Source organism: Sesamum indicum, linkage group LG14 (assembly GCF_000512975.1).
Source record: "Sesamum indicum cultivar Zhongzhi No. 13 linkage group LG14, S_indicum_v1.0, whole genome shotgun sequence".
NCBI lineage: Eukaryota > Viridiplantae > Streptophyta > Magnoliopsida > Lamiales > Pedaliaceae > Sesamum > Sesamum indicum.
Window position 1 is genome coordinate 3,968,044 of NC_026158.1, and position 26,460 is coordinate 3,994,503.

At 31.5% G+C, this 26,460-nt stretch overlaps 2 protein-coding genes across 5 annotated transcripts; both read left to right on the top strand.

The window, feature by feature from the left end:
• On the top strand, window positions 1,924-6,368 carry LOC105176927 (protein transport protein Sec61 subunit alpha-like). Of its 2 annotated transcripts, none has more exons than XM_011099902.2 (7): window positions 1,924-2,078; window positions 2,749-3,120; window positions 3,537-3,764; window positions 3,858-4,212; window positions 4,301-4,425; window positions 4,562-4,697; window positions 5,786-6,368. In XM_011099902.2, the coding sequence occupies exons 2-7, from the start codon at window positions 2,777-2,779 to the stop codon at window positions 6,023-6,025; spliced, it is 1,428 nt and encodes a 475-aa protein (XP_011098204.1). In that variant the 5' UTR covers window positions 1,924-2,078; window positions 2,749-2,776; the 3' UTR covers window positions 6,026-6,368. The 2 variants fall into 2 exon arrangements, with proteins under 2 accessions (XP_011098204.1, XP_011098206.1); XM_011099904.2 differs by lacking the exon at window positions 1,924-2,078 and adding an exon at window positions 2,137-2,252.
• LOC105176928 (IRK-interacting protein-like) lies at window positions 14,414-18,436 on the top strand. Of its 3 annotated transcripts, none has more exons than XM_020698811.1 (3): window positions 14,414-14,921; window positions 15,084-15,204; window positions 17,007-18,436. In XM_020698811.1, the coding sequence occupies exon 3, from the start codon at window positions 17,007-17,009 to the stop codon at window positions 18,330-18,332; it is 1,326 nt and encodes a 441-aa protein (XP_020554470.1). In that variant the 5' UTR covers window positions 14,414-14,921; window positions 15,084-15,204; the 3' UTR covers window positions 18,333-18,436. The 3 variants fall into 3 exon arrangements, with proteins under 3 accessions (XP_020554470.1, XP_011098211.1, XP_011098212.1); XM_011099909.2 differs by having other exon boundaries at window positions 14,414-14,663; XM_011099910.2 differs by lacking the exons at window positions 14,414-14,921; window positions 15,084-15,204 and adding an exon at window positions 15,227-16,339.

The following is a 26,460-nucleotide window of genomic DNA, read 5'->3' on the forward strand; positions in this document are numbered from 1 at the left end:
TGAAAATGGGCAGACTTTTTCTGTTGGTATAACATTAGACGAGGTTAATCAAGATTATAGAACTGTAATCCTTTACAGCTATAGAAATCAACAATGCTGCATCTCTTTTCCGGGCAAAGTAAACAGATCATGTCTGACCTCAATAATCATGATTGTAAAATGATAAACAGTCTTAAATTTAGCAAAAACTTGTCAGAATGTGGGGCTTCTCACCAATGTAATTTGTCAAACTTTAATCAAGATCAAAATTTAAAAAGTTATTTCCAACAAATCATGCATGGTTCAAGATCATTATAAGTTACTGGTTCTTATAAACCTTTTAGCCTTTCATGTAGTCCAGACCAGTCTCAAAAAATTCTTACCGAAACCAGATTTGGCCGAACTAAACCAGTTGCATAGTAAGTGAATCGTCATGTGATTTGTCACTTTCCTTAAACCGTAGACCAACAATTTGGGAAACTAACTAGATCATTAGACCTTCATCATTACATAGTTTGTCTATGAGCATGTAAACAACTGCATGCATGCATGCTCCAACCCAATGAATCCTTTTCCTTTTCTCCTTTGATCTGTTCTCAGTATGCTCATCACTAATTCTTGCAAGCAGCTGCTGGTTAACAGAAATGGAGGGAAAGACAGATCACATGCATCCATACACGCAGCAACCATTTTTGGAGGAAAATTAATTGCTGCCAACTGCTGCAACCATTTAAAAACTGATCATTCATTATTTGAATAATAATAATAATAATAATAAATTTTCTCCAATACTTTTATTTTGAAAAAAAAATGAATTTTATTTATTATAATTTATGGGCAATATTTATTGAAATGTTTTTAAACCAAAAATTATAATAATTGATTTCAAAAAATAATAAAAAGATATCAAAGTTTATCTCATATGCAAATAATTAAAACTTAAAAACTAATTTATTATTTATATTAAAATAATTTTTTTCTAATATTTTTATTATGAAAAATATAATTTTATTTGTTATAGTTTATGGTCAAAGTTTATTAAGATATTTCCAGATCACATTATGATAATTCAGTTTCAATGAACAATAAAAGGAGGTTAAGATTTATCTCAATACAAGTAATTATAATTTAAAAAACAATTCATTATTTATATAAAAATATTTTTTCTAATATTTTTATTTTTTAACAAAGAAAAATTATTTTTATAGTTTGTGGTCAAAGTTTACTAAAGTTTTTTAGGCCAAATAATTATTCACTTACAAAAAATAATAAACATATGTTAAGCTTTATTTCAAAGGCCAATAATTAAAATTTAAATACTAATTTGTTATTTATATAAAAATAAAATTGCGCTAATATTTTTTCTTTGAAAAAATAAAATTTGATTTATTATAGTTTGAAATATTCCCCGACCAAATGATAATTCAATTTCAGAAGATAATTAAAAGATGTTATATAAATAATAAGTTAGTTTTTAAATTATAATCAGATAAAAAATATTACAAGTTCAGTTTATTGAAACCCAAAACAACCAGAGACACGTGGCTATTTCCCTTCAAACGAACATGTACCTGGCACATGACTACTTCCGTTAAGTTTTAGCAGCAACGACTAAAAATGTCGATTTTTTCTTTTTTCTAATAGGCCCGATTAGATAATTCTTGGGGCAAATTACAATGGGGTTTTTTTAAATTTGTTAAAATTAAAAATACTCTTTCATTGTTTGAAAAATTACAAGTACTCTCTAAAATATATTTATTAGACAATCTTTAACACTATCGAAATATTTATAATTATGTCAAATTTCAGAGAATTGCAATTTACCTTAAATCTTTTAAGGGCATAGCACTCACTTGAACAAAAAGTGGGTTGGACCGAATCAAGTTATCCATGCCATAATACATAAAGCAAAAATCAGACTAAGCACCCATGAGTAATATTGTGTTAGGATAGAACGGAGGCTCAATCCACCAAATTTCAGCCCATGGAAAGGAGCCCTGAGTGGAAAAAGAGCCCCGTTACAAATAGAAAACCTCCTCCAAATAGGTCTATCAACAAGCTCCGATTTTCCTCGTCTTCTCCTTAATTTGGTGATTTTGGTCCGTACAATTCTTGTCTCTGTCACGAATTTCTGTTTTTGCTCCATGATTCTATTATATGGTTCCAGTTAGTTGTTTTTGGGTCGTTAGAGAAACGAGAAAAAGTCAGGTTTTAAGGAAGAAGATCATAATTCTGAAGCATGGATCTACAGAGTTCATTTATTTATTGACGATGTGCGATTGATTATTTTCGTGTTGTAATTGAGTGGGAATCCATTTTGCTGTGTTAGTGAGTTGAGTTCTGTTAATCGGCGTTTTGGTAATTTAGGTTAATATTCGCTGTTGTCGAGATATGTGTTGTTTGTTTGTGGATAAAAGCAAAATATGTGTAATCCTGCTTTATGTTTGATTTAATCTTGTGAATCGTTATGTTGACTATTTTACGCATAGAACTCTTTGTGCCGTGGATCCATTTAGACTAAATTGTGAATATAGTAAACATGGATTGTATAGTGGGGGTAATATTTGAATATTCTTGTTTGGAAGTATTACTTCTATTTGAACATCACTTGCTGAATTCATGATGATGACAGATGCTAAAACCTAGTATTGATTTATTGCCAAATTGTAACTACTAGTGTGCATCACATTTCTAGTCAACCAAGGTTGTATTTATATGGTGCTTTGTTCAGTTTGCTAAAGCGTATTGCTTTAAAATGTGATATTGCAGGTTGGTTGATTTAGTTTGATCCAAGAAAATGGGAGGTGGATTTAGAGTACTACATCTAGTTCGGCCTTTTCTTTCGTTTCTTCCTGAGGTTCAGAGTGCAGACAGGAGAGTTCCATTCAGAGAGAAGGTTATCTATACTGTAATCTCTCTTTTTATTTTCCTGGTCTGCAGCCAGCTGCCATTGTATGGCATACACTCGACAACAGGTGCAGATCCATTCTATTGGATGCGTGTTATTCTTGCCTCGAACCGAGGCACTGTGATGGAGCTTGGAATCACACCAATAGTGACATCTGGGCTGGTTATGCAACTTTTAGCGGGTTCAAAGATCATTGAAGTTGATAATAATGTGAGAGAGGATCGAGCCCTTTTGTAAGTGCACATTAAGGCTTAGCATGTCTTTTTAATGATTCAATGATGTTCTATCATTTGATTTTTGGCTGGAATTGATTGAAGGTATCCTTTAACTCTTCAAAATAAGAAAGAAATAGGGTCATTTCTCAAGAGCTCGTAATTTCCAGATTTTGGTTCTGGCTAAACAACCAAACACATTTTCTAATCTAAGAAATTGGGGAGCTTTTGAATTGGTTCCAACTTTTTGTGTTTAAGTCTACCTATGGAGAACAGGTTCATGCCTTCATATGTTGAGGTGGTGTCCCTTTATCTCTTATTTTTGTCCTCCTTCAATATCTCATAATGTTTCAGTAAATGAAAAGCTGTTTTCTCTTATCACATGTTTAATTTTATTACTCCGTGGAAATGATGATTGATTTTTCTTACTTGGACAGAAATGGTGCACAAAAGTTACTAGGTATCTTGATAGCAGTTGGTGAGGCAGTTGCATATGTGCTCTCAGGAATGTATGGTAGTGTCAGCCAACTTGGAGTTGGTAATGCCATCCTTATAATTCTGCAACTTTGCTTTGCTGGCATTATTGTTATTTGCTTGGATGAACTTCTCCAGAAAGGATATGGTCTGGGCTCTGGTATTTCACTCTTCATCGCAACAAATATTTGGTAAGCAACTGTTATCATATTTATCCTGTGGTCACGGGTGTTTTTGTATAATAGTAAGTACCAGTAGTTACTCAGAGCTTACACTTCTAACAGCGAAAACATCATCTGGAAAGCATTTAGTCCAACTACAATTAATAGTGGGCGTGGAGCTGAGTTTGAAGGTGCTGTTATTGCTTTATTCCATTTGTTGATAACACGGACAGACAAGGTTCGTGCGTTGCGCGAGGCATTCTACCGGCAGAATCTTCCAAATGTTACAAACTTGCTTGCGACTGTTTTAATATTCCTCATTGTCATTTACTTCCAAGGCTTCCGTGTGGTTTTGCCTGTGAGGTCAAAGAATGCCCGTGGTCAACAGGGATCATATCCAATTAAGTTATTCTATACTTCCAACATGCCCATTATTTTGCAGTCTGCACTTGTTTCCAATCTCTACTTCATCTCGCAGGTATTAATCATCTCGAGTGTCAGTGAGCTAGAGAGATCTATTAGTTCTTCAGTAATGAGGTGAAATGATACAACTTGTATTTCTGCAGTTGCTTTATAGGAAATACAGTGGAAATTTCCTAGTGAACCTTTTGGGGAAGTGGAAGGAATCCGAGTACTCTGGGCAATCTATTCCTGTTGGCGGTCTTGCTTATTACATTACTGCACCATCAAGGTAATTTTAACTCTTTTCAGTGTCTGTATTTGTTTCTTGTCATTTTACCTTAATAACAGCACATCTTTGTCAGTGTGCGTAGCTTAGCCTTTTTTGCTGAGCCCTTACCCAGTCTAGATATGAATTGAGTTTGCAGCTTGTCAGAAATATTGGCCCATCCTTTCCATGGACTATTTTATGTTGTGTTTATGCTGTCAGCATGTGCTTTGTTCTCAAAAACGTGGATTGAGGTTTCAGGATCCTCAGCTAAAGACGTGGCAAAACAGCTGAAGGTATTTTAATACGCTATTTGTTGATTTGAGTCTTAATTCATTATATCACTGGTCATTCATATCTCAGGTAATTGGCCTTAAGCATCCATGAAATTGTGACTCTTTAATGAATTCATTTTATGGAAAGCAAATGATACGTCATGGTTGATTGCAAAGTGGGAAGTTACATACCATCTTTCTCATAGTATTTAACTTTTTAATATTAAGATGAAATGAACATCTCGGTTTTCTACTTTTCGAGCAATGAAAGAACATTCAAGAACATGTCTCTTTGAAGGAGGATGGTATTGTCCATATTTGCTATTAGAATATTATTGACTATCTGATTGTGGCCTATGGCATTTGATAGCAAATGGTGAATAGAGTGCCAAGGGGATTGACACCCACCATGTAGAAATATCAGAAACTTGTCTAGATTTGGAAGGAAAGTCTATTTTTCGTTTTGGTAGATTGTATCGTGGTCCACGGTTGAAGAAGTTATGTGATGTCTGAAACTCCTATGTCATATTTGTGGGCTCCCCTTTTTAGTAGGGTTTTCTTCTTCAGATAACTTCACCGATGACAAAGTTATGTTATCAGCTATACCTGTAGGTGATGACACTCTGACACTAAAATGTACCAATTTTTTAATTTGAAAATTTAGAAGTTAAAATAAAGGTAAATAACTAATACAGATTGTACTTGACCAGAGTCTTATCTTGGTTGTTGCTTCTTTTCATCCCCCTCATTAAAATAATAATTATTAATATCCAATCTAACTGAACAACTATCTTATTTGTGACTGAAATAGGATTTGTGAGGAAAACAATCAAAAGTTAGAAAGAAGTGTTAATTATTTTTATGTTGAAATTCTCTCTGTCGCACTGAAATAGCATCACATTCTCATTCTTCAATAATTTGTTTTTGGTATGCTTATATCTGAACATAGTGTTGTAGCTTGTAAGCTCTGCATGAGAACATTTTGTAGTGTCGGAAACAGATTAGGCTACTCTCTCAATCAATAAATAAAATCACATTATGGGGGGAGTAGCAGGAAATTAACCATCAGGAGTCATCTTCACCGTTACGTGTTTCTTGAAAAATTACAGGAACAACAAATGGTGATGCCTGGACATCGGGAATCAAATCTACAGAAAGAGCTGAACCGATACATACCGACTGCAGCCGCCTTTGGTGGCATGTGTATTGGTGCGCTGACAGTGCTGGCAGATCTTATGGGAGCAATTGGTTCTGGAACAGGTATTCTGCTGGCAGTGACCATCATATATCAGTATTTCGAGACATTTGAAAAGGAGAAAGCTAGTGAGCTTGGTTTCTTTGGTTTCTAGGGCACCCAACACACTGAGCTATGTTTAGGTTTGCCTAAAATTTTTGGTATGCTCGGGAATTTAAAGAAGAATTCCCTGTTGGAGCCGTAGATTTCGAACGAAAGATTGTAGTCTAGCTTGCCATTAGTTCATTAGATCTTTCTTCTTAACAGTTATAGACGTTTGGGATTGGACAGATAACCCAAATTAGTACTTCCCTGAAAACATTCTGGTAACAAATCCAGCTAGCTGAAATTCTATAATTTTGCCTGAGCAAGAGTTTGATGTTGATGACATTCCTCAAAATTCTGTAGAACAAGTTTTGTTTATTTATATGGGAAAAGAAACACTAGTTCTTACTTTTTGTCTGCTTGATGATAATTCTTCACCTTGCTCAAATGGATATATTAATTGAGATGCTCATTGTCTATCTATGAAAATATTTTATTATTTGGAAGCAGCTCAAAGGTATAAAAATGTTTCTAAATTGATTCCAACAAGAATTTTGTATAGATTGCGTTTGGATGAGTGGATTTGGTTGTTCCCAAATTCAAATCCATTGAACCCGTTTGAGTGAATCTGGTTACATAACATTATTTTGAGAATTACATGACACACATTGGCATGAAATAATAATCAAAAGGTGTGTTTGCAAACTCTTATACACCTATTGTCGAAAACAAGTGTTTTTGTTTTGTTTTTTATAATTCTGTTTTTAAATAGATTAAGTTAAGTTGATTTAAATTAAAAATCGCAAGTATTTTTCTATCAATTTCTGTTATTTATAAAATTATAAATATTAAATTGTTCTCGTTTTTTTTTTTTTTTAAATATTTAGTGCTACTTAATTTATAACTTATTTCTGTCGCAAAAGCTGAAGTTATTGCAAATACACCCCACAAGTAGCCAAGAAAAAGCTGCTAACTTAAAAGATTCTGAGTAACTCTTCTTGACTTTTAGCCCAAATTCAAACTTCAATCTCTTTTTCTGCATTATTGGCTACAGCCATATTTGGCCAATTATTTCCTTTTTCAATTAAACAGATGTTATCATTTTCCCTTTATTCTTCTATTTTTAACAACTAAAAAAATCTTGAAATCTTATTGAAATTTATTTTCTCCGTCCTAAGATTTTAGAAAAATTCCTAAACCAAAAAAGTGCATATGTCAATAGTATCTCTAAACGGATTAAAATTTTTATTTCAAATCTTATCGTATCTTTTATTTCAATTAATATATACTTACATCACGTATATAAAATTTAGGTCATGTATTATTTAGGCTAAAAATCTATACACGTGAAATAAATATGTTAAATAAATTATAAAATGTCGTAGTTGATTAGTAAAAAGATTATCGTCAATTACAGTTACAGGGCATCCCATAGGGATTATCCAAAGGTATATGTACACCCTGATCTATGGTCGATCTATACGAATTATTCTTGCCTTTTAAAAAATTATGCATATACCCATCTAAAACATCAATATAATTAGACAAATTGTCCTTATTTTTTGAAAAGTTACACATGCACCTCCAAAAACTTCAACATTATTGCACAAATTTTCACTACACTTTGACTGTCATGAATGGTTTTTGTTATTACGTAAAAGGCATGAATAATTTATTTAAATAAATCATAAATTGAGAAGTCAAAATATAATTATCCTGAAAACAAAATAATAGTTTGAAAATAATAATTATATATAGAAAAGTAAAAAAAAGTTGATATAAAAGTATTTGGTACAATAATTGGTGTGTTACCAGCTTATTTATGAAATTACCTAATTATTCAGATAGGTGGATAGAATTTAATTAATACTGAGATAGGATATTTTTGGAATATACAAAAAATAGCAAGGTAAAAAGGTAATAAAGAAGTTCAATTTATATAAAAATTGCCTTGGGTTGTAATAAATAACTGATAAGAACATTCTCATTTTAGCATATTTAGCTTAATTTAAAATAAGCATATAAATAAAATAAACATTCGCACATTTGGTGGAAGTAGAGCCCATAACGTAATATTTTCAAAAGTTATAGAACCTCGCCTTTGTGTATCATAAATTGACGAGGGGTGGCAATGGGGTGAATTCGAGTGGACACGAAATCAGACCCACCAACTCACCCAGGACCACCCCGCCCCGATTATTTTTAAACCCTATCCCATTTCAAAACCTGTCGTGATGGGTCTAACCCAGTTATTTTTACTTTTTATTTATTTTACAAATATATATAATAGAAAATTTAAGACGTCAATTACAAACAAAATTGTTCGTTGCCTAATTCCAATATTCAAGTCGAAAAAATAAATTCTCAAGTATAAATAAAATTATTCATAACGAAACAATCCAAATCATTGATAGCAATTATACATTACTAACAACTTCTTCATCTTCATCCTCGTTAAGTATTATGGGATAATTTTTCAATTTCATCAATTGTTAAACAAATACATACAATAAACATATAAAATAATATAATATTTTGTTAGTACTTATCCACCAAAACAAAATAAAACAATATATATACATATATTAAATAATTATATCGAGACGGGTCCTTAATATTTTTATCCAAATGACGAGTTTAAAGATTATATATATATACGTTATGTGTATAAAATATTCTCCTAAATATACCGATAGCCAAAGTCCATACATATTCATAGTCATGTAAAGAATAATATAAATTATATTAAATATTTATATCAATTCCTATTAAGTCTCTAATTAGTTGATTGGTTCAATAGTCGATTCCCATGACATTCATTTGCTTTTCTTAGATGACAACCACACACCCACACACACGCATATATGTATTTGTTATTTTTTTTAAATAGTATTACATTAATTTAATTAATACATTGTTGATGACAGTAAATAATAAATTATAATAACACTTAATTCAATTAATAATCATGATGATTATAAATAAATTATAGTAACTCACGTAAAGTCAAACAAACATTCATATAAAATGAGATAAATACCTAAAAAAAATAACACTTTTGGTCCCATAAGTTAAGTCCGTTTTACTTTTGGTCTCATTATTATGAGATTAACACTTTTAATCTCATAACTTACAAAAATTAGCACTTTTGGTCCTCATCCACTTTTTAGTCTACAGTTTAATGGTGTAGCGTCATGCCTAGCATGTGATCGTTAAGTACTTTTGGTTGAGATAAAATTGATTTGTTTTTCAGCTTGGGACCATTTTTGGGAAAAATATAACTACATCTGAAGAAAAAAAATAAATTTTAAAGAAAATTAAGGCAAAAAAATATAGCAATTCCTCTCTTCTCTCACAAAAATTGAATCATATTCTTCTCATATTTTTATAAGTTGAAGTCAAGTAAAAGCAACATAAAGAATCATGTCTTCCACAAATGAATCAAGTGGGCAATATGAAGCACTCATACACTACTATTGCAAAAAAATGGTCATTTTTTCCTCCAATCAAACATATTTAACAGCAATGTGTTAGGCACGTGATCTACATCGTTAAATTGTAGATAGAACATTGCATGAGGACCTAAAGTGCTAAATTTTGTAGTTATGAGACTAAAATGCTAACCCCGTAATGAATGGGATCAAAAGTGATATTGACCTAATTTAGATTAAAAATATTATTTTCCCTAAATACTTATATGCACGTTCGATAGAACTTGAACTCATGATCTCACATTTATTTATGAGACCTAAGCTTTCTTGTGGTGTTTAATCAACCAAAATTTAGGTAAAAAATCATGTCATTGGTTTGTCAATGCATGCGATGGAGGGTCATGATTAATTAAGATAAGACGAGACATAATTAATGATGTAATAACAATGACATTACAACAGATCCTGGCCATCAATTTCAGTCTTTTGCTTCCACGCCTTTGCATTCCAAATTGATTGTAGGTTCGTGGAATTCTACTTAAATTCTTTCTAATTTAAAAAATTATATTAATATTATTAATTTTTATTTTTAATAAATAAATAAATTTTTTTATTAGTTAAAACTACACATAGACACCACAGAGACCAGCCACTGTGTTTGTTTGAATACACATTGCACATACACGCATTGCACACACAGACGCCATACAGTTAACATGTGTGTATATTCTAATGGTAAGTGAATTGGATTTTAAGGAGAATTTTTATTATCGAGCAATGATTCGGAACTTCGTAATCTCATTTATTTTTGTTAAATTAGTTTCGTCTTCAATATGGGATAAGAGCACGTGGGAGCGAAAACCAAGAAACAAAGGAGTGGAGACAGGAGAGTGGAACTTTTCAAGAAATTAAAATTGTGGCGAAGATATTAATTCAAATACAAAGAATAAGTCGCCGTTTATTGTTTTTTATTAATTAAAAAGAGTAAATTACAACGAGCACCACCGAAATTTGATACAATTGTCGAATCTCAAGAAAAAGTGTTATAATTTATCCTAAAAAAAGGGCTACTTGCAATTTTCACTCTCTAATAATAGCCTCATGATATTTCAATCTTTTTAATTACAGTAAGAAAACAGTTTTGTAACTCTTCGATTTTTACAAATTTGGTCCTTTGGTCATTGGATTGTTTCTAAGTCGCCGGAAAAGTGACATATGTCACTCGAGTGATAATTTAAGTTGGTGCTTTTATTTTTATTAGTTGGTTCGATCCATCGTGGCAGCTGACTAATAATTTAAAAAACGATATGGTATTAAAAGCAATGTCACTATTGCGAACGTAAAAATAGATGGAAAAACTTCATGCACAAGGGCTGCATGTAAATTATATTGACCAAAAAGCCCTAATCTCTAGGACTTGAATTTTTAGCAACCCTACTCACAATTCTTTAGCTATTAACCGATCAATTAAGAATTCGTTCAAAGTAAACTCTGCTCTTACCAGTCAAAAAATCTAGCCTGGGGGGTATTCTAGTTCGGATCCGACTCGACTGAATTTAAACTAATCATATTGTAAGTACAATACACTTATCGTATAGTTGATATACATTTAAGAAAAAATGATCAATCATATAATAAGTGTGATACATTTATTTTATAATTGATTTGATATACTCAAATATCATTTGACAAAGAACTTTCCCAAACGGACGGACCAAAATCTCAAGTAGACAGGACACAGCTGAGGTTTCTCATTTAATGCTAATCCTATTCCCTGTTTGGCATGTGCTAAAATTGCTCAGATTTTTTGGACAGCAAGAAAGAATCTGCAACCGCACTATTTATAAGAAACAATCCCCTTCCCACCAACTTTCTTTGAATGGGTTATGAGCATATGACCACTAATTTTTTTTTATTTTTTTAATAAAAATAATAATTCATACAAAAACGAAATAAATATTCACACGTCTAAAACTTATAAAATATTTGACTAAACCATTTAACTTTTCAAAATATCTTTAGTTAAATAAGATTACGAAATTTACAATACGTTATTACTAACGACAAACTTGTAATAAGTTACAAAAAATTTAACTAATTAACTTGTTAATATTTTTCAAATAAGTTGGGAATTTCGTATTTTGTTTAAATGAACTTATAAGCTTGTAATATCTTATAAGCAATTTCTCTATAAAATTTACCAAACACGCTGCATCTTATAAGTTCCGAAATAAATTTAAGATGTTTTCAAAAGTTTATAACTTCACTCATACAACCTCGCAATCCGTAACTTTACGATGATGGTAAATTATAATGAATTTCATCGATATTTGTCATAGTTATAATTCCCTTCTCGTTGTTTGAAAATTTACAAATAATTCCTGATATTAACGATCGTCTAATAAATACCCCCTTGTGACAACTTATTGTAAGATAAGGGATATTTGTTAGACGATCGTTCGTTACAGTGAAATATTTATAATTTTTTAAATAATAAAAAAATATTTATAATTGTGCTGAATTTTAAAGAACGCCAATCTTTTAAGGGCTGACGATACTGTCCATATGAATTAATATCAATATGGCGTGTGACCAGTTGTATAGTGTAAAAATTGATCCAACGGCTCAAAACCCAGGTAAATGAATGCATCAACTGTCCACGTCTTAGTCATAAATGTTGACCCGGCCGGTCCACATCAAAAATTAAAATCTGATTCTCTTTTTTGGTCGCTTACCTAAACCTTATTTAAGACCAACGTAGCTATCTATATTTAATTTTTGGGTAATTATAATTATTTTTTTTAAATTGACATAATTATAAATATTTTTTGTTAGGGATAATTACACTTTTCTTTCCTGAGGTTTGTATAATTACACGAAAACTTCGTATGGTTTGAAAAATTATATTTATCACCCATAAATTTTGTTTCCATCTAACAAATAAATCCCTCCGTTAGTAAAAATTCATCGAATTGTTTATATAATAAAAAAAATTCAGAAAAAAATTATATTTACATCAAATTGACTTATTACCTACTTATTCTAAGTCAAATAAGATTTTTACGATCAAATTACCTTCATGCGTCTTCACGCGTTAATGCATGTGAAAAGGTATATCTTCATTGTTATAAGGATAGTTTAGTCCAAAAAAAAATTTTACCTGCAATAAGTCGGTCGATAATAAATATCAATTTCATTAAGTTTTTCCGTTGATATCAACAAATTCAATGAACTTTGATTAACGGAGGGACTTATTTGTTAGACGGAAACAAATATTAGGGATGCTAGAACCACAGGGGATCTACGTGTAATTACTCCAAACCTCAAGGGAGGGGAGTGTAATTATCCCTTTTTGTTACTTGATTCAATTATGAATACTTTTTTTTATTTTAACAGTTAATAATTAGAGTAAACTAATCAAAATGTCTTTGTAGATTTTGAATTATAATTCTATTTATTTTTAAAAATTTTCTAAAATTTTTACAGATAATCTTTTTTTTATATATAATTTTTCAAAATTTTCAATCCACATTGTCTGTTTTTCTCCCCAAAATTTCAGTTTTTTTTTTAAGATATAGTAAGAGCAAAGTTGACGTTTCTAAACCTTCATTCAAAAATTATATAATTTCAGTAAAAAAAATATTAAATAATAAAAAAATATTTATAATTATATCAAATTTCAAGAGAACTCGTTATAATTCATTTTTTAATTTTTAAATGGAAAAAATGCAATTTTGGTCCAGCTTCTTAGGGGTGGTGGTAAGTTTAGTCCAAGTCTAATTCAAAATAGTGAATTAGGACAATAATTTGCAAAAAATGACAATTTAAGGACAAAATGCCCTAATTTTGCCGTAATCGTGCACATGATGCTCACGTGACCACATAAATTTGGAAATTTCTCCAAAATCTGGCGAATTAGTTATGCGGAAGTATTTTTTCAGCCGGTATGTACGTGGTTTTTTAAAACACATCACCTTTGCCACATAAGCACTGACTGAAAAAATACTTTCACGTAATCAAACTTGCCGGATTTTGGAGAAATTCCCAAAATTTATGTAGTCACATGCGCAATTTCAGCAAAATTAAAGCATTTTATCTGTAAATTGTCATTTTTTAAAAATTATTGTCCTGATTCACAATTTTAAATTAAACCTCGATTAAAATTGCCATCATTCTAAAGAAATTTGACCAAAATCGCATTTTTCCATTTTTAAATTGATCCGAAAAGAGCGATAAACCTTGACCAGACGCAACCACGCCTCCATGATGTCAATTCGACATAATTTAAGCAAACTGGCCAATAATAATGTTTTTGAAGTAATTTAAGTTAAATGGAGATATATTCAAAGGATATAATAGTCAATTCAGTAAATGCAGAGGGAATGATACAATAAAAGAAGTGTTTGCAGGAGCTTCTACCTTTACGGTGGAAATAAATTATATAGAAAACTATAAGTTAAGTTGTACTAAAAGTTGAGAGCGTTTGAAAATAAAAATTTAAGTGAAGAAAAGTTAAAGTTTGAGTATTTGAAAAAAATTAGCTTAATATTTATAATTTTATCATTAAGCTATAAAAATTTGTATGAAATTGCTTATAACTTTTGGCTTAATTATAGTTCAAAAATAAAACTGTAAAATAGAATCATTCTCTTCTGCAGTAAGCTGATAAGCACTTACTTGAAACCATTTGATCGAAACTCCTCGAAAAACATTTGGAAAACTCTTTTTTTGGTAAATTACAACGAAATTTTCCTGAATTTTTTTATAATTATAAATACCCTCGTAGAGTTAAGAATGGTCTAACAAATGCTTTTTATGGTGGGCTGTTACGAGTGGTTATTTATTAAATACATATTAATTTTAAGAAATATTTATAATTTTTCAAATAACGAGTTTATTTATAATTATGTCAAATTTTACGAGAGTAAATTGTAATTTACCCATTTTTTTCCTTTTTACAAAAAGTATGTATATTAGTTTGTATTTATTTGTCATAATAATATTGGAAAAACAGAACAACTCTTTTCCTGTTGTTTCTAATTCTTGGCTCTGGCTCCCTCTTTTCCTCTTTCAAGCTCCGACTTTTCTTTCACACGTACGTACTTTGTCCAATCTGATACAGGTCCATGACCCATTTCCGGGCTGCGAAGCCCATATTAACCCGACCCGAACCTCAATCCAGGACTCCATCGATTGATCAAAATATTCAAGTCTTGACCAATATATATAAAGACTTTTCTTTGCAATGCCAGGCCTCAAGTCAAGTTCAACTCGGGGGTGAGTTTCTTTGTAAGGTTGGTGTGTTCCGGGTTTTTCAAGATATCATTTTTTTCAGAAAAAACTTCCTGTTCGGCTGTCTTTTCATCCCGTCATCAGTTTCTTTAACTACTGCTATTCATACATTTTATTAGTCTGGAAAACCCGAGAAAAGATTGGATTTCTGGCTTTCAAATCAAACCCACCATTTCTGTGCTTTTTTACCCTTCTTCTTGTGATCATTCTGAAGTTTTCCAAACAAGTCTGTAGTCTTTGGCGGTAAACTTTCTCTGATCCAATTTCAAGATTATACTGTTTGTTTGTGCCACAATTTGGATCTTTTTTGTACTGGTGGGGAGCTCGTACGAATATACGTAGACGGGTGTGTATCTATACGTGTATGTAGAGATTTCTACCAAGCTTCTTGGGTTTCGGTTTCAGGGTCTGAAGAGAGAACAATTCACTGGATGATATTGATGATGGTCTTCTGCGGTTTCTTGGGATTCACACTGCACTGAAGTCTGAACAGTAGCCTTAATTCCGCAGCCGTGCTTTTTGGAAGGTAATGGCGATTTTTCTTGGTAGTAAAAAAAAAAACGTGTTTCACTACAATAGTCAAATATTGTCTCCCTGGATGCTCATGTAGAGGATCACACAACCTAGAAATTTTGTGGTCACGTGAGTGCCACGTGAATCTAGCGTGAGCTTTTGATCTTGTCGTCACGTGAGTAAACAATGTGGAGGGTCCGGTTCCTGTATTTGCAGTGTTAGAATTATTTCTGGGCTTTTGTGTGTGTTTTCATCCGTTGGATTATGTGGTGTGTAGCAGGGACAACAATCTGTGGTTGTTCTTCGTACTCTTTCTGGACCGTTGATGTTAAATAATCATAGGGGCCCATGTCAGTTTTCTTGCAGCAGGATGGCTGACATGAGATGAATGGCCTCATACATGCATCTTTCTTTAACCCTGCATGAAATGTTTGATGCTTTTTGGGTGTTGGGAATCCAATGAATTATGTGAAGCCATCAACTATACATGTTGATTGTCTGTCTTGGTAACTTTTTTTTGTCTAATACTGCAGTATGAGTCGTCTGTTTGTAATTTTGTCCGAATCGACTCAAATATCTAGAATATTCATTTTAAATATACACTTATCAAAATAAATACACAAAACTGTTAACAGAAGATCGTACATGCTAATAGTGTTCGTGTTCTGTTCAAGAACGGTAGTCCTTAGTGGGGCATTTTTCAAGTTGTGGTACAAGTCGTATTGTGTATTATTACACTTGTTTAGTGATTCATTAGCGTTTCTGTTGGAATGTACTTGCAGTTGCCATTGTTTGGCACCAGCATTTATGTCCCCCGTCTGCCAAACAGGTGCCTAGTTGGTAGGAGTACCAAGAATCTCACAGTGATCTATTCTTTATCATAGTAAAGTAAATGGATCGTCTCTGCTACGTATAATGCATTCGCACCAAAATCTTTATACAATATAAGTGCACGTAGGAAGTTTCTTTCTGCTTGATGGTGACTGTGAACGAAGGACAAGATTCCCCAACGCGTCTAAATTGGACTTTTAGTTGCTCGTCGTTTTCTTTTTGTAATGCCATGTTTTCATAGTAAAATATAGGGCTACCGTCCCAAGATGCTGCGCCCGTAATATATTTTATGGGATTAATATCATCGACTATTTCTGGTGCGGCTTCATATTGCTAGCTCTAGTTTCTCAGAAAGATAGCAAGAATTAAACTAATTGCATCGTGATGTTGGGCGGAACAACAAAATTAGTGTACACATATAGACATCTCGAATCATGGGATTTGTTTATATCCCGTTGTTGAACATTGCCTGCAGCAATAGAATATTCAGAATTACGACAACCTTACTTTAGCTCCGTAGTTGTTTATTTCTTCAATTAGGCATTTTCCCACATTCTTATCTACATTGCTTTATCTTTATGCCATTTTACATAGCAATGGGCAATCAGACATAGAACTTTTGATGTGTCTTTTGAGTATGATGTTCTTTATCTGAACTATCTCCACCTTCAGTTTCCACTGTTTAAACTTCTGCTCATCTTTTACTTTCTTCCCGTTTGAGTCCACTTTTCTAAGAGAAAACAGAAAGAATTTCTATGCGCCTTTAACGGCCTCGATCGAAGAGATAAAGCATACAGCTTTTTCTCTCTTTTCTTTGAAAACATGATCATTGTGCATAGTTATTGTTGTCATCATTGCCTTTGATATTCCATTCTCTATATTTAACTGTTCTTCATCATTGCTGGGATTCTTGCTCAAGTGTGCAGTTTCGGTCTACATATATCGTTCGTCGTTTACAGTTTTCGTTGTTTTATCTTGATTCAGATGGAGTCAGTCAAGACCCCAAGAAAGAGTAGGTTGGCGCGGACGTTTGCTAAGGTTTTGCACGTACGGGCCGTGACGGGAGTTTTGTCTCCCGATGATGGGATCCAAAAGAGGAAATCCCATGAGAAGACGAAGAATAGTACTAAGTTTTGTTCCTTGGACGATGAAGATGAGGATTTTCTTGATAGGGCAGTGAAAGAAGCTTTTATGGCCAAGCTCTTTGCCAGCGTATCTGCTGTCAAAGCTGGATATGCACAGTTGCAATTTGCTCAGTCTCCGTATGACCCCGACGGGATTCAGTCTGCTGATCAGATTGTCGTGTCGGAGCTGAAGAACTTATCTGAATTGAAGCAGAGTTACCTGAAGAAAAAGCTGGACGAGGCGTCTCCAGGGGCGGCTCTGCTTTTGGCTGAAATCCAGGAGCAGAAGAGTCTGCTGAAAACTTACGAGATCACGGGCAAGAACTTGGATTCTGAACTCAAACTTAAAGACTCTGAGATCACTTTTCTTAAAGAGAAGTTGGCGGACACCAATAGCGATAACAAGTTGCTAGAGAAGAGATTAAACTCGAGCGGACAGCTTTCCATCCCTGAAAATGCTAAATTATCGGGCTTAAGGCCGAGCCATTTCATTGCATACTTCCGGCAGGCGATAAAAACGGTCCGCAGCTTTGTGCAGTTGCTGATTAGCGAGATGGAATCTGCCGACTGGGATTTGGATGCTGCAGCCGGTTCAATCGAGCCCGGGATTTCTTTCTGGCAACCAAATCATATTTGCTTTGCGTTTGAATCCTTCGTGTGCAGACAAATGTTTGATGGTTTCAATCATCCCAATTTCTCCAACAGAACAGAGTCTTTACCAGAGGGCGACAAACGCCGTCGTCTATTTTTCGACAGATTCACGGAGCTAAAGTCTGTGAGACCTGTAGAGTACTTGGCTTGGAAGCCCAAATCGACCTTCGCGGCATTCTGTCGTAATAAATACTTGAGACTCATACATCCCAAGATGGAAGCATCGCTTTTCGGTAATTTGGATCAGAGGAATTTGGTGAGTTCGGGTGAACTCCCAGAGACACCTTTCTTCTTGGCGTTTATGGAGATGGCGAAGTGCATATGGCTCCTCCAATGCCTCGCATTGTCGTTCGATCCGGAGGTCTCCATCTTTCAAGCAAGCAAGGGGAACCGTTTTTCGGAAGTTTACATGGAGAGCTTAAGCGATGAAGCTTTCTTCTCATCCCTAGAAAGTGAGCCTCGTGTGGCGTTCACGGTCGTTCCCGGATTCAGGATCGGTAGGACCGTCATTCAATGTCAGGTATATCTATGCTGATCATGAACCCATGTGAAATGATACGTCTACTACATTAGCACTGCAATCTACATTATATTGACATGACGTGATGCATACCGTTTGCTGCTTTCACGTGGATGCGACTTGATGTGAGTGGCTAACCATTAGGCTTACTTACGGGTCTACGGCATAAAGGATCGTGTCGGAGGCCATTGGCTTGAACCCTTTTTTTTTTTTTTTTTTTTTTAAATTATTGGCATAAAGGATCGTGTCGGAGGCCATTGGCTTGAACCCTTTTTTTTTTTTTTTTTTTATAAATTATTTCCAAATATAATCATTCTTGAAGAATGATTGGCATGGCTTGGCTTGCCTAGAGTAGCAATTTTCTTTTTTGTTTTGTTTTTGGGGCAAGGAATTTGAATGGAGAGTTGGAGTGCTCCCTAGTTTTGGTGAAGGTTAGAAGTTGTATATTGTAGTACTCAATGTAGCTATATGTATATGCACAAATAAATCAATGTCATTCAAGTGTTGTTCCAATACCCTATGCACTAATAAATTATACGTGATGATATCAATATTTTACTTTGAGTAATTATATTTATATTTTTTTATTTATGGTTTATTTACATAAATTATTCTTGTATTTGGTGTAATTATAGAAATCATGTCTGACAGTCAAAAATAAAGTTAGTTCGTGTAATTATGTTGATATTTCTGGTGGGTATATGTGTAATTTTTGAAAAAATAGAAATGATTTGTATAAAAATATCGTAAAACAGATGATGTAAATGTTATTATTCTTTACTTTATAATGTTATTGGGTTTTGCTGTATTTAGGTACTTTTTTTTTAGTTACCTTTACGTACTATTCACTCGAACAGTATGATATCATCCATTTAACTTTCGTTGAGCTTTGTGATTGAGCAGTTCAAATTTGTCTTGAATGCATACGCAACTTCTTATGTTATTGCATTTGTTACTTTTTAAATTAAATTTCTTCAAATCACGATTTAGTAGAAGTTGTAATTTTGTAACTTTTAATTGAATTACATATATTTTTCACTTATTACTCATTATATATTTTTTAATTTTCTCATTGATCTTTAAGATAAGCTTAATTTTGAAATTTACCTAGGATATACATTTGCATAATTAATTATGAAGTCAAATATTACAATTATTTTCTTTTTAAGATCAATTATTTCAAAATTACTGAAAAAAGTTAGGATTTTTTTATTGTCATGGGCGACGATATTTTGAAGAATTATTAATGAAATAATAATTAAAATAGTAATCAATAATATGATAATGTAAATTATGATATATCACAACTCCAATTGCATGGATAAATTAACCTACCTTCCTCAAGACCTTGTTAGCAAATGTTGCATTTCATGATTCATCACGTCAATAAAAGTATCAAACTCAAATGCAAATTTGACCATTTTACCCCTGAGAAAAAAGCAGGAATACAAGAAGACAACCAGAAATCATTCGCCCAGGAAAATTCTGTCCTAGTTGTAATAATCACGACCGACCTTTTTGACTAGCTAAGTTTGAATAGACACCCTTGAAAATAAGATTAATATTGATGTGGGGCCCACACAACACGCGAAAAATTACAAAAGTGCTCACCTGACTCGATCCGACTCGATCGGATGATATCATCATCGAATATGGATGTTTTGTCGACGTACTGCATTTGAGCTTTGCTTCAGTATGATCTTATTGACTTAAGATATCAGAATGTTATACGAGTTTATTTCGTGTTTCCTGATTGTGTTTGTAGACGCAAGACTAAGGATTGGAGCTCAAACCTGACCCTGGGAGCTTGGCTTGATTGAGGGTAAGTAGTTTGTAGCTTCGATGAATACCAATCTAAGATAGTGTCGGGGCGAAATTATAAGCCTTTTAAATTATTTTACAAAATATTTTAAATTACTTCGCATTTATTTTATGGATTTATGAGATTTAAAAATATTGTATGAGTATGAGTTTACTACAGTAAAATACAATATTAGTGATGAAATATTAAGCGATCATTACTAATAATATTATTCGTGATATCTAAAATTATGTATTAAGTTGTTACTATACGGATAATAATGACACATATATAATGACAACATAAATATAATGATAATAAATATTATCACTAGATCGTCGTCACTATATACATTTGTCATTAATTTTTTTTTGTGAAAACGTTATGCACATTTTTTTGGTTATTAATTATTGTTAATGACAATTTTCGGTAAAATAATTATAAAATTCATAATTGTAACGATATAATTTTCTTATTAAAAATATATAAAGTTACAACATTAAAATTATCATTTTATTTTTCTTTTTTGTTGCTTATCTTCTTTAAATTGTAAGGAAAAATAAATATATGTATATATTATTATGTATTTTTCTGTAAAACTAAGCACTCACTTAATTGTACTTTTTAAATCAGAATAAAAAATCATCTCTAGGCCCTGTTTGGATCAGATTATCTTTTTTATTAAGTTCAACAAAAAACTTTTTTAATTCACGAGTTGTTTGGTTGACTTACCAAACAAATTGTAAAAATCAATATTATTTTTTCGAAGTTGACTATTCAAAAAATTCACAGAAGAAATTTCAAAATCCTTTCTACACGAAGACGGCGGAAGCCTCTTAAAAAAATGATTAATCTTATTTTTTTTTATTTTTGTGAAATTAATAATTATATTACTACATTTAAGTATTAATCAATAATTCAATATATTATTCAATAACTATGATTACGAAATAATATATTTTTCAATTAATTCGTATCGGACTTTTTTATTTATTCGTAGCAAAATATCAAGTGACAATTTTAAAGTTATTTTTAAAAATATATATTAATTAAATGATCACAATAATTTTAATCTTGTCACTATATAATTATTAGTGGCAAATATTATTTATAAAATTGTCACTGAATCGAATTCATGACATATCTATAGTGACAACTATAATTGTCGTCACTATATATATGTCACTGATTGTATTTATTGACAACTTTATGCATATTTTTTTTGTTGATTCTTGCTAATGGTAACTTTTACAAAATAATAATAAATTATTTAAAATATAAATTTCATTATTGTGATAAAATAAAAATTCTTGTCACTAAATATATATATATAATTAGTGACAATACTAAAATTACCACTTAAATCTTCTATTTTCTTTTTTTTTTTTTTGTGGTGATCATTGCAAACATAGTAATATCAAATAATAATTAGTAAAATAAGTTACTATATAATAAGGCTAATATATATATATATATATATCAAATCATGAAACCTAAAATTTGCCATTTATAAATATAATAATTGGCCAACATCAGACCACAAATATATATATTTCTGATTCCAATTGTATCCTACTCTAACAAATTGAGAAACAAAAAACAAATCCTAATAGATGGTTTATTTACCACCCCAAAATAATTGTATACGTTGACCTAAACCAATCTAGCAATCTACATATATTAATTATTACATTCATATTTTCTCAAAATTATATATATATATTTTTATTTTTATACTGGACTGAAACTCGGGAGTTGGATGGATGAATGATCGTAGCACGACGGATTCAATGACCGTCTCCGGGACTAGGAACAGATCCTAAACTGCGATGGACACGAGTAGTATCATGCCGAGTTCGATGCACCAAGACCATAGTTTCATCACTTGTCGAAGAAGTTGAGGTTGAGCCTTTGGGAAGTGAAGTCAATGCTGCTAAACTTGGCTCAGGAGCAGAACTTCCCTTATTGCTTCCCATACTCAAGAACAGCTTTCTAGCTTGCAAGCCCTCGACATGAGATAAACATACGAAAACGATCATTATTAGAGCGATCGGACGAGAAAAACGGGCCATCTAATTCTGAAGTGGAAGAATAAAGAGAATGAAGCTTGAAGACGGTGGAGGAAGCTCGGAGCCAGAAGTTGGAGTGAAGAAAGAATGGTGCGAAATGGCATGCTTATATAGGGATGAATTATAAGTCAATTGGTTGGATCGGTCGACCGACCAACCGTGTCTTGACATAATAGTTAAGAATGAATAATCCCATGACTTTGCAAATATATGAAATTATGAGTTCGAATTCTACTTATCAGCCTCATTTTCAATTAGGGGTTGGTTGATCGAGTTGGAATATATTTTGCATGGCGCCGGCTAATGTTTTGATGTTTCCAAGTAAGTTCCTGCTATTTTAGGGAATGTGGTTCAATTCATCTGGAAAAAGTGAGTGTAATGGAGCAAAGGTCCCCCCACCCCCCCAACAAAGGCATAAGTTCCTTGAATTAGGTCTCCCAGCAAAGTTCAACTCTATTTATTTCGAGTTCTCAAAGTCTACCTAGTTCTAATTATTTACGAATTTTCTATTGAAAAGTCTATTTTACTCTTTTATTTCATTCACCATACACGATCCATGTATGTAAATTCTTTCTCTGTATAAAATATATGATGTCATCTTTATACACGTGGCATGTGTATGTTGAATGCAGTAGAATATGGACAAATTTTTTTACCCAAATTAGGTTCGACTTTCAAATTATCTGTCACTATTAAAAAACTGTAACGTAAATAAAAAAAAAATGAGCTTGTTTTACAACATTAATATGGATGTGGGGTATTTGTAGGAAGGTCGTTCTTAGATCTCTAATTCTTTCTTAATCTACGAACTGCTGACAGCTTTGAACTTGCACTGTTTATTTAGGGTCTTTACAACTCTAGTTCCAGTGCCTCCTAAACCTAATATGTAAGGACCCATCGTAACCGTTTGATCATTTTTGTGTCTGTGCTTTGTGTAGAATCATACAATTGGAGAAAATATATTAATAGTTGCCCTCTATGCCCTAGCTAAGAATTTTGATTGTCCTATTTTTTCTTACTACCTTAAACACCCCTCTCTTACTACCTATCTGACTTAAGCATAGATTTGAGGCTGTCTTTGCAAATTAAGGGCAACATAATCACAACCTCACCTAAAATAACATTCCCTATATATAAAAATAGTAACACGTTGTTGCTAAAAATATTTATTAAAGTTTGGTTTACTGTTACCATATAATTATTATAGATAAAAACTTTGCATAAAATTATCAGTATAAATATTTAATTATACATTTATATATATACAATGACATAAATATATTGAAAATACATCTGTTATCACTACAAATGTGACACTAATTATTATATACTAGTGTAGATTACAACGATCTCCCCCGAGGTTTCGTATAATTATGAATACCCCCCATTGTTTGGAAATTTACTAATACCTCCCTAATTTTAACGATCGTATAACAATTAGCCCAATCCGTCAGGTTTCCGTCCATTTTTATGATGAACTAACAAAATACCCTTGATTAAAAATTATAACTGTATTTATTTTTTAAAATTTTTTCTTGGACTAAGTGGCTAATTTTTTTATAAATTTTAAAATTTTTTCATCCACCCTATTCGATTTTTTATAAATTTTAAATTTTAAAAAAATAAAATAAAAACAGTAAGTGCAAAGTTGACAATTTTATATATTTAAGGATTACATAATTTCTTTAAATATCAGGGAGATATTTATAATTTTTCAAATAATAACGGACATTCATAACTATAAAAATCTTAGGTAAGGTTGTTTTAATTATCCTATGTACTAATGACAACTTTTACACATATTTTATCACTATTAAAAAAATAACGCATTGTATTGATAAAATAAAAATTATTATCAACTAATACAATTTTAATATTTTCACTTAATTTTTTTTTGGTACTAATATGCTATTTTTACACGTGGCAGGCCTGGAAAAGTCAGGACAAGCAAAGAAGACAAAGCAGCAGCCTAACACACCATCATATGTTTTGAGAGAGCTGTCATGATCAAAGCAAAGAATACAAACGAGGGAATCGGGCCCTGTTGTAATTAATAGTTAGGTACATTAAACACGCAGAGTCCGCTGCACGGCTCAGATTTTTTTTTTTCAATACTAGCCGTTAGTACATCATATTTCTACGTGTATATAATAAATAATTATTTATATTATAAAATATATTATAAATAAAATATATAAATTCACACATTACAGTTTAAAAAATAAATAAATAAAATTAATTTAAGGATTTTACCGACATAAAAAAAGTAGTGTTAGTGAAATTTTCTTATTAATATAGATAAATAGTATAAATCGTATAGATGAGAAGAAAAAAATTGAGTAGGGGTGGTTGAAAATACATAAGGACATTTTTGGTAATTTAAAAAATTGGTGTAGCGGTGTAATTAACCGTTATTTGTAAATGAAAGTGGAGTTTTTTTTTTTATAGTATAGATTAAATAATAATTTAGGGTAAATTACAATGACCTTAATTCCCGAGTTTAGGTTAATTATGGATACCCTTTCGTTGTTTGAACAATTACCTATACCTCCATGATGTTTGATGAAATTATATAAGTCTTAAATGGATGGATTAAATTATCAACTATTTAGTCCATAAAAAATTAAAAAATATATAAAGTTATAATTCTTAGTCCATAAGGGTATTTTGGTTAGTTCACTACAAAAAAATGGATGAAAACCTAACAGATTGTTATACAGCAATTAAAATGGGAGAGGTATTAGCAATTTTTCAAATAACAAAGAATATTTGTAATTATGGCAAATTTTGGAGGAGATGATTATAATTGGGGGTAATGCAATTTACCCTCATGATATTTGAAATGAGCAAATTACCCCCTGTGAAAAAACAATAGCAATTTACCCCTTCTTCCCTCCTATATTTTTTAAAATAAAGCAATTTATCAGACCTGTCTAGGGAGGTAAATTGCTTAATTTTAAAAAATAAAAAAAATAAATTATTAATTTTTTTTCATAAATAAATAATTTACATATTTATAATATCACAAGAAGTTAAATTATCGAAAATTTTAATTTGAAGTCGAAGCAAAATAGGATCTTGTAGGAGAGTGCCTTTTGTCTCTACGTACAAGGCCAGCACTTCTTACATTAATTGACACACACACACATAGTCGTACACATATCGCCGATTCTTTGTGTTCATACTATTAAGGGGTTATTACATTGTCGGTCTGAAAAATTACATTTAATTAGTATTTTTGTTGTTTGTTTTTATCTAATAAATAAATTTTTCGTTAGTTAAAATTCATCGAATTTGTTGATATTAGTAAAAGAATTGAATGAAAATCTATAGTTACCTTACATTAACTTATTGCTGACATATTATAGGTCAAATAATTTTTTTCTAATCCTTATACATCTTCACGAATCAATGCATGTGATGACGTATATTTTCACCTTTATAAGCATATTCTGATCAGAAAAGATTTTTTTGGCTTATAATAGTTGAGTATTAAGTTAACGAAAGGTAAAAATGAATTATCATTCAACTTTTTTGTTAATATCAGCAAATTTGCTTAATTTTTAATTAACAGAAGGGTCTATTTGTTAAATAGAAACAATCATCAGCGATACTAAATGTAATTTTTCAAACCATCAGAATTTATATATGATTATATCAAAATAAATAAAGAAAAAAACCTATCAAAATTTAGTTCTTTAAAATCACGATGATTGGGAAAGTTAACAATAATCATTCAATTTTTAAAAAAATAAAAATAAATAACATACCAATAAATTGCTCTTCCATTATATAAAGGGTGATTGTTTGGTCAACAACTTCAATTCTTTTACTCACCTACCTCAAGAAAACATAAAGGGGGTTTTGTAATCATTTATGTATAGTTTTCTTTAATATAGTTCGTTATTGTGGTTTAATAGTGAAGATCGAATATTATTATATTTTTATTTTGGGCTCAAATTCTTGCGACCGGAACAGTTAGTAAGATTAAATGTACATTCTCTTATGTGTTTGTCTCCCAACATATTAGAATTTCGATTCTTGACAGGCTCGTAGCATAGTGTTTCTGTTTTCTGCTGAGAGGGACTAAGGCACAAACTCGAGAAAAATCCTTCTGCACGGAATTATTAGTAATTTAAATTTTATAACATAAAAATGAGTAATTGATAAATAACCTAAAATTTAATGTGATAATAATTAATAACAAATTGTATTATGAGATAAATAAATTTAAATTACACAAAACCCTAAAGCATGAAGGAAAACAGTTATC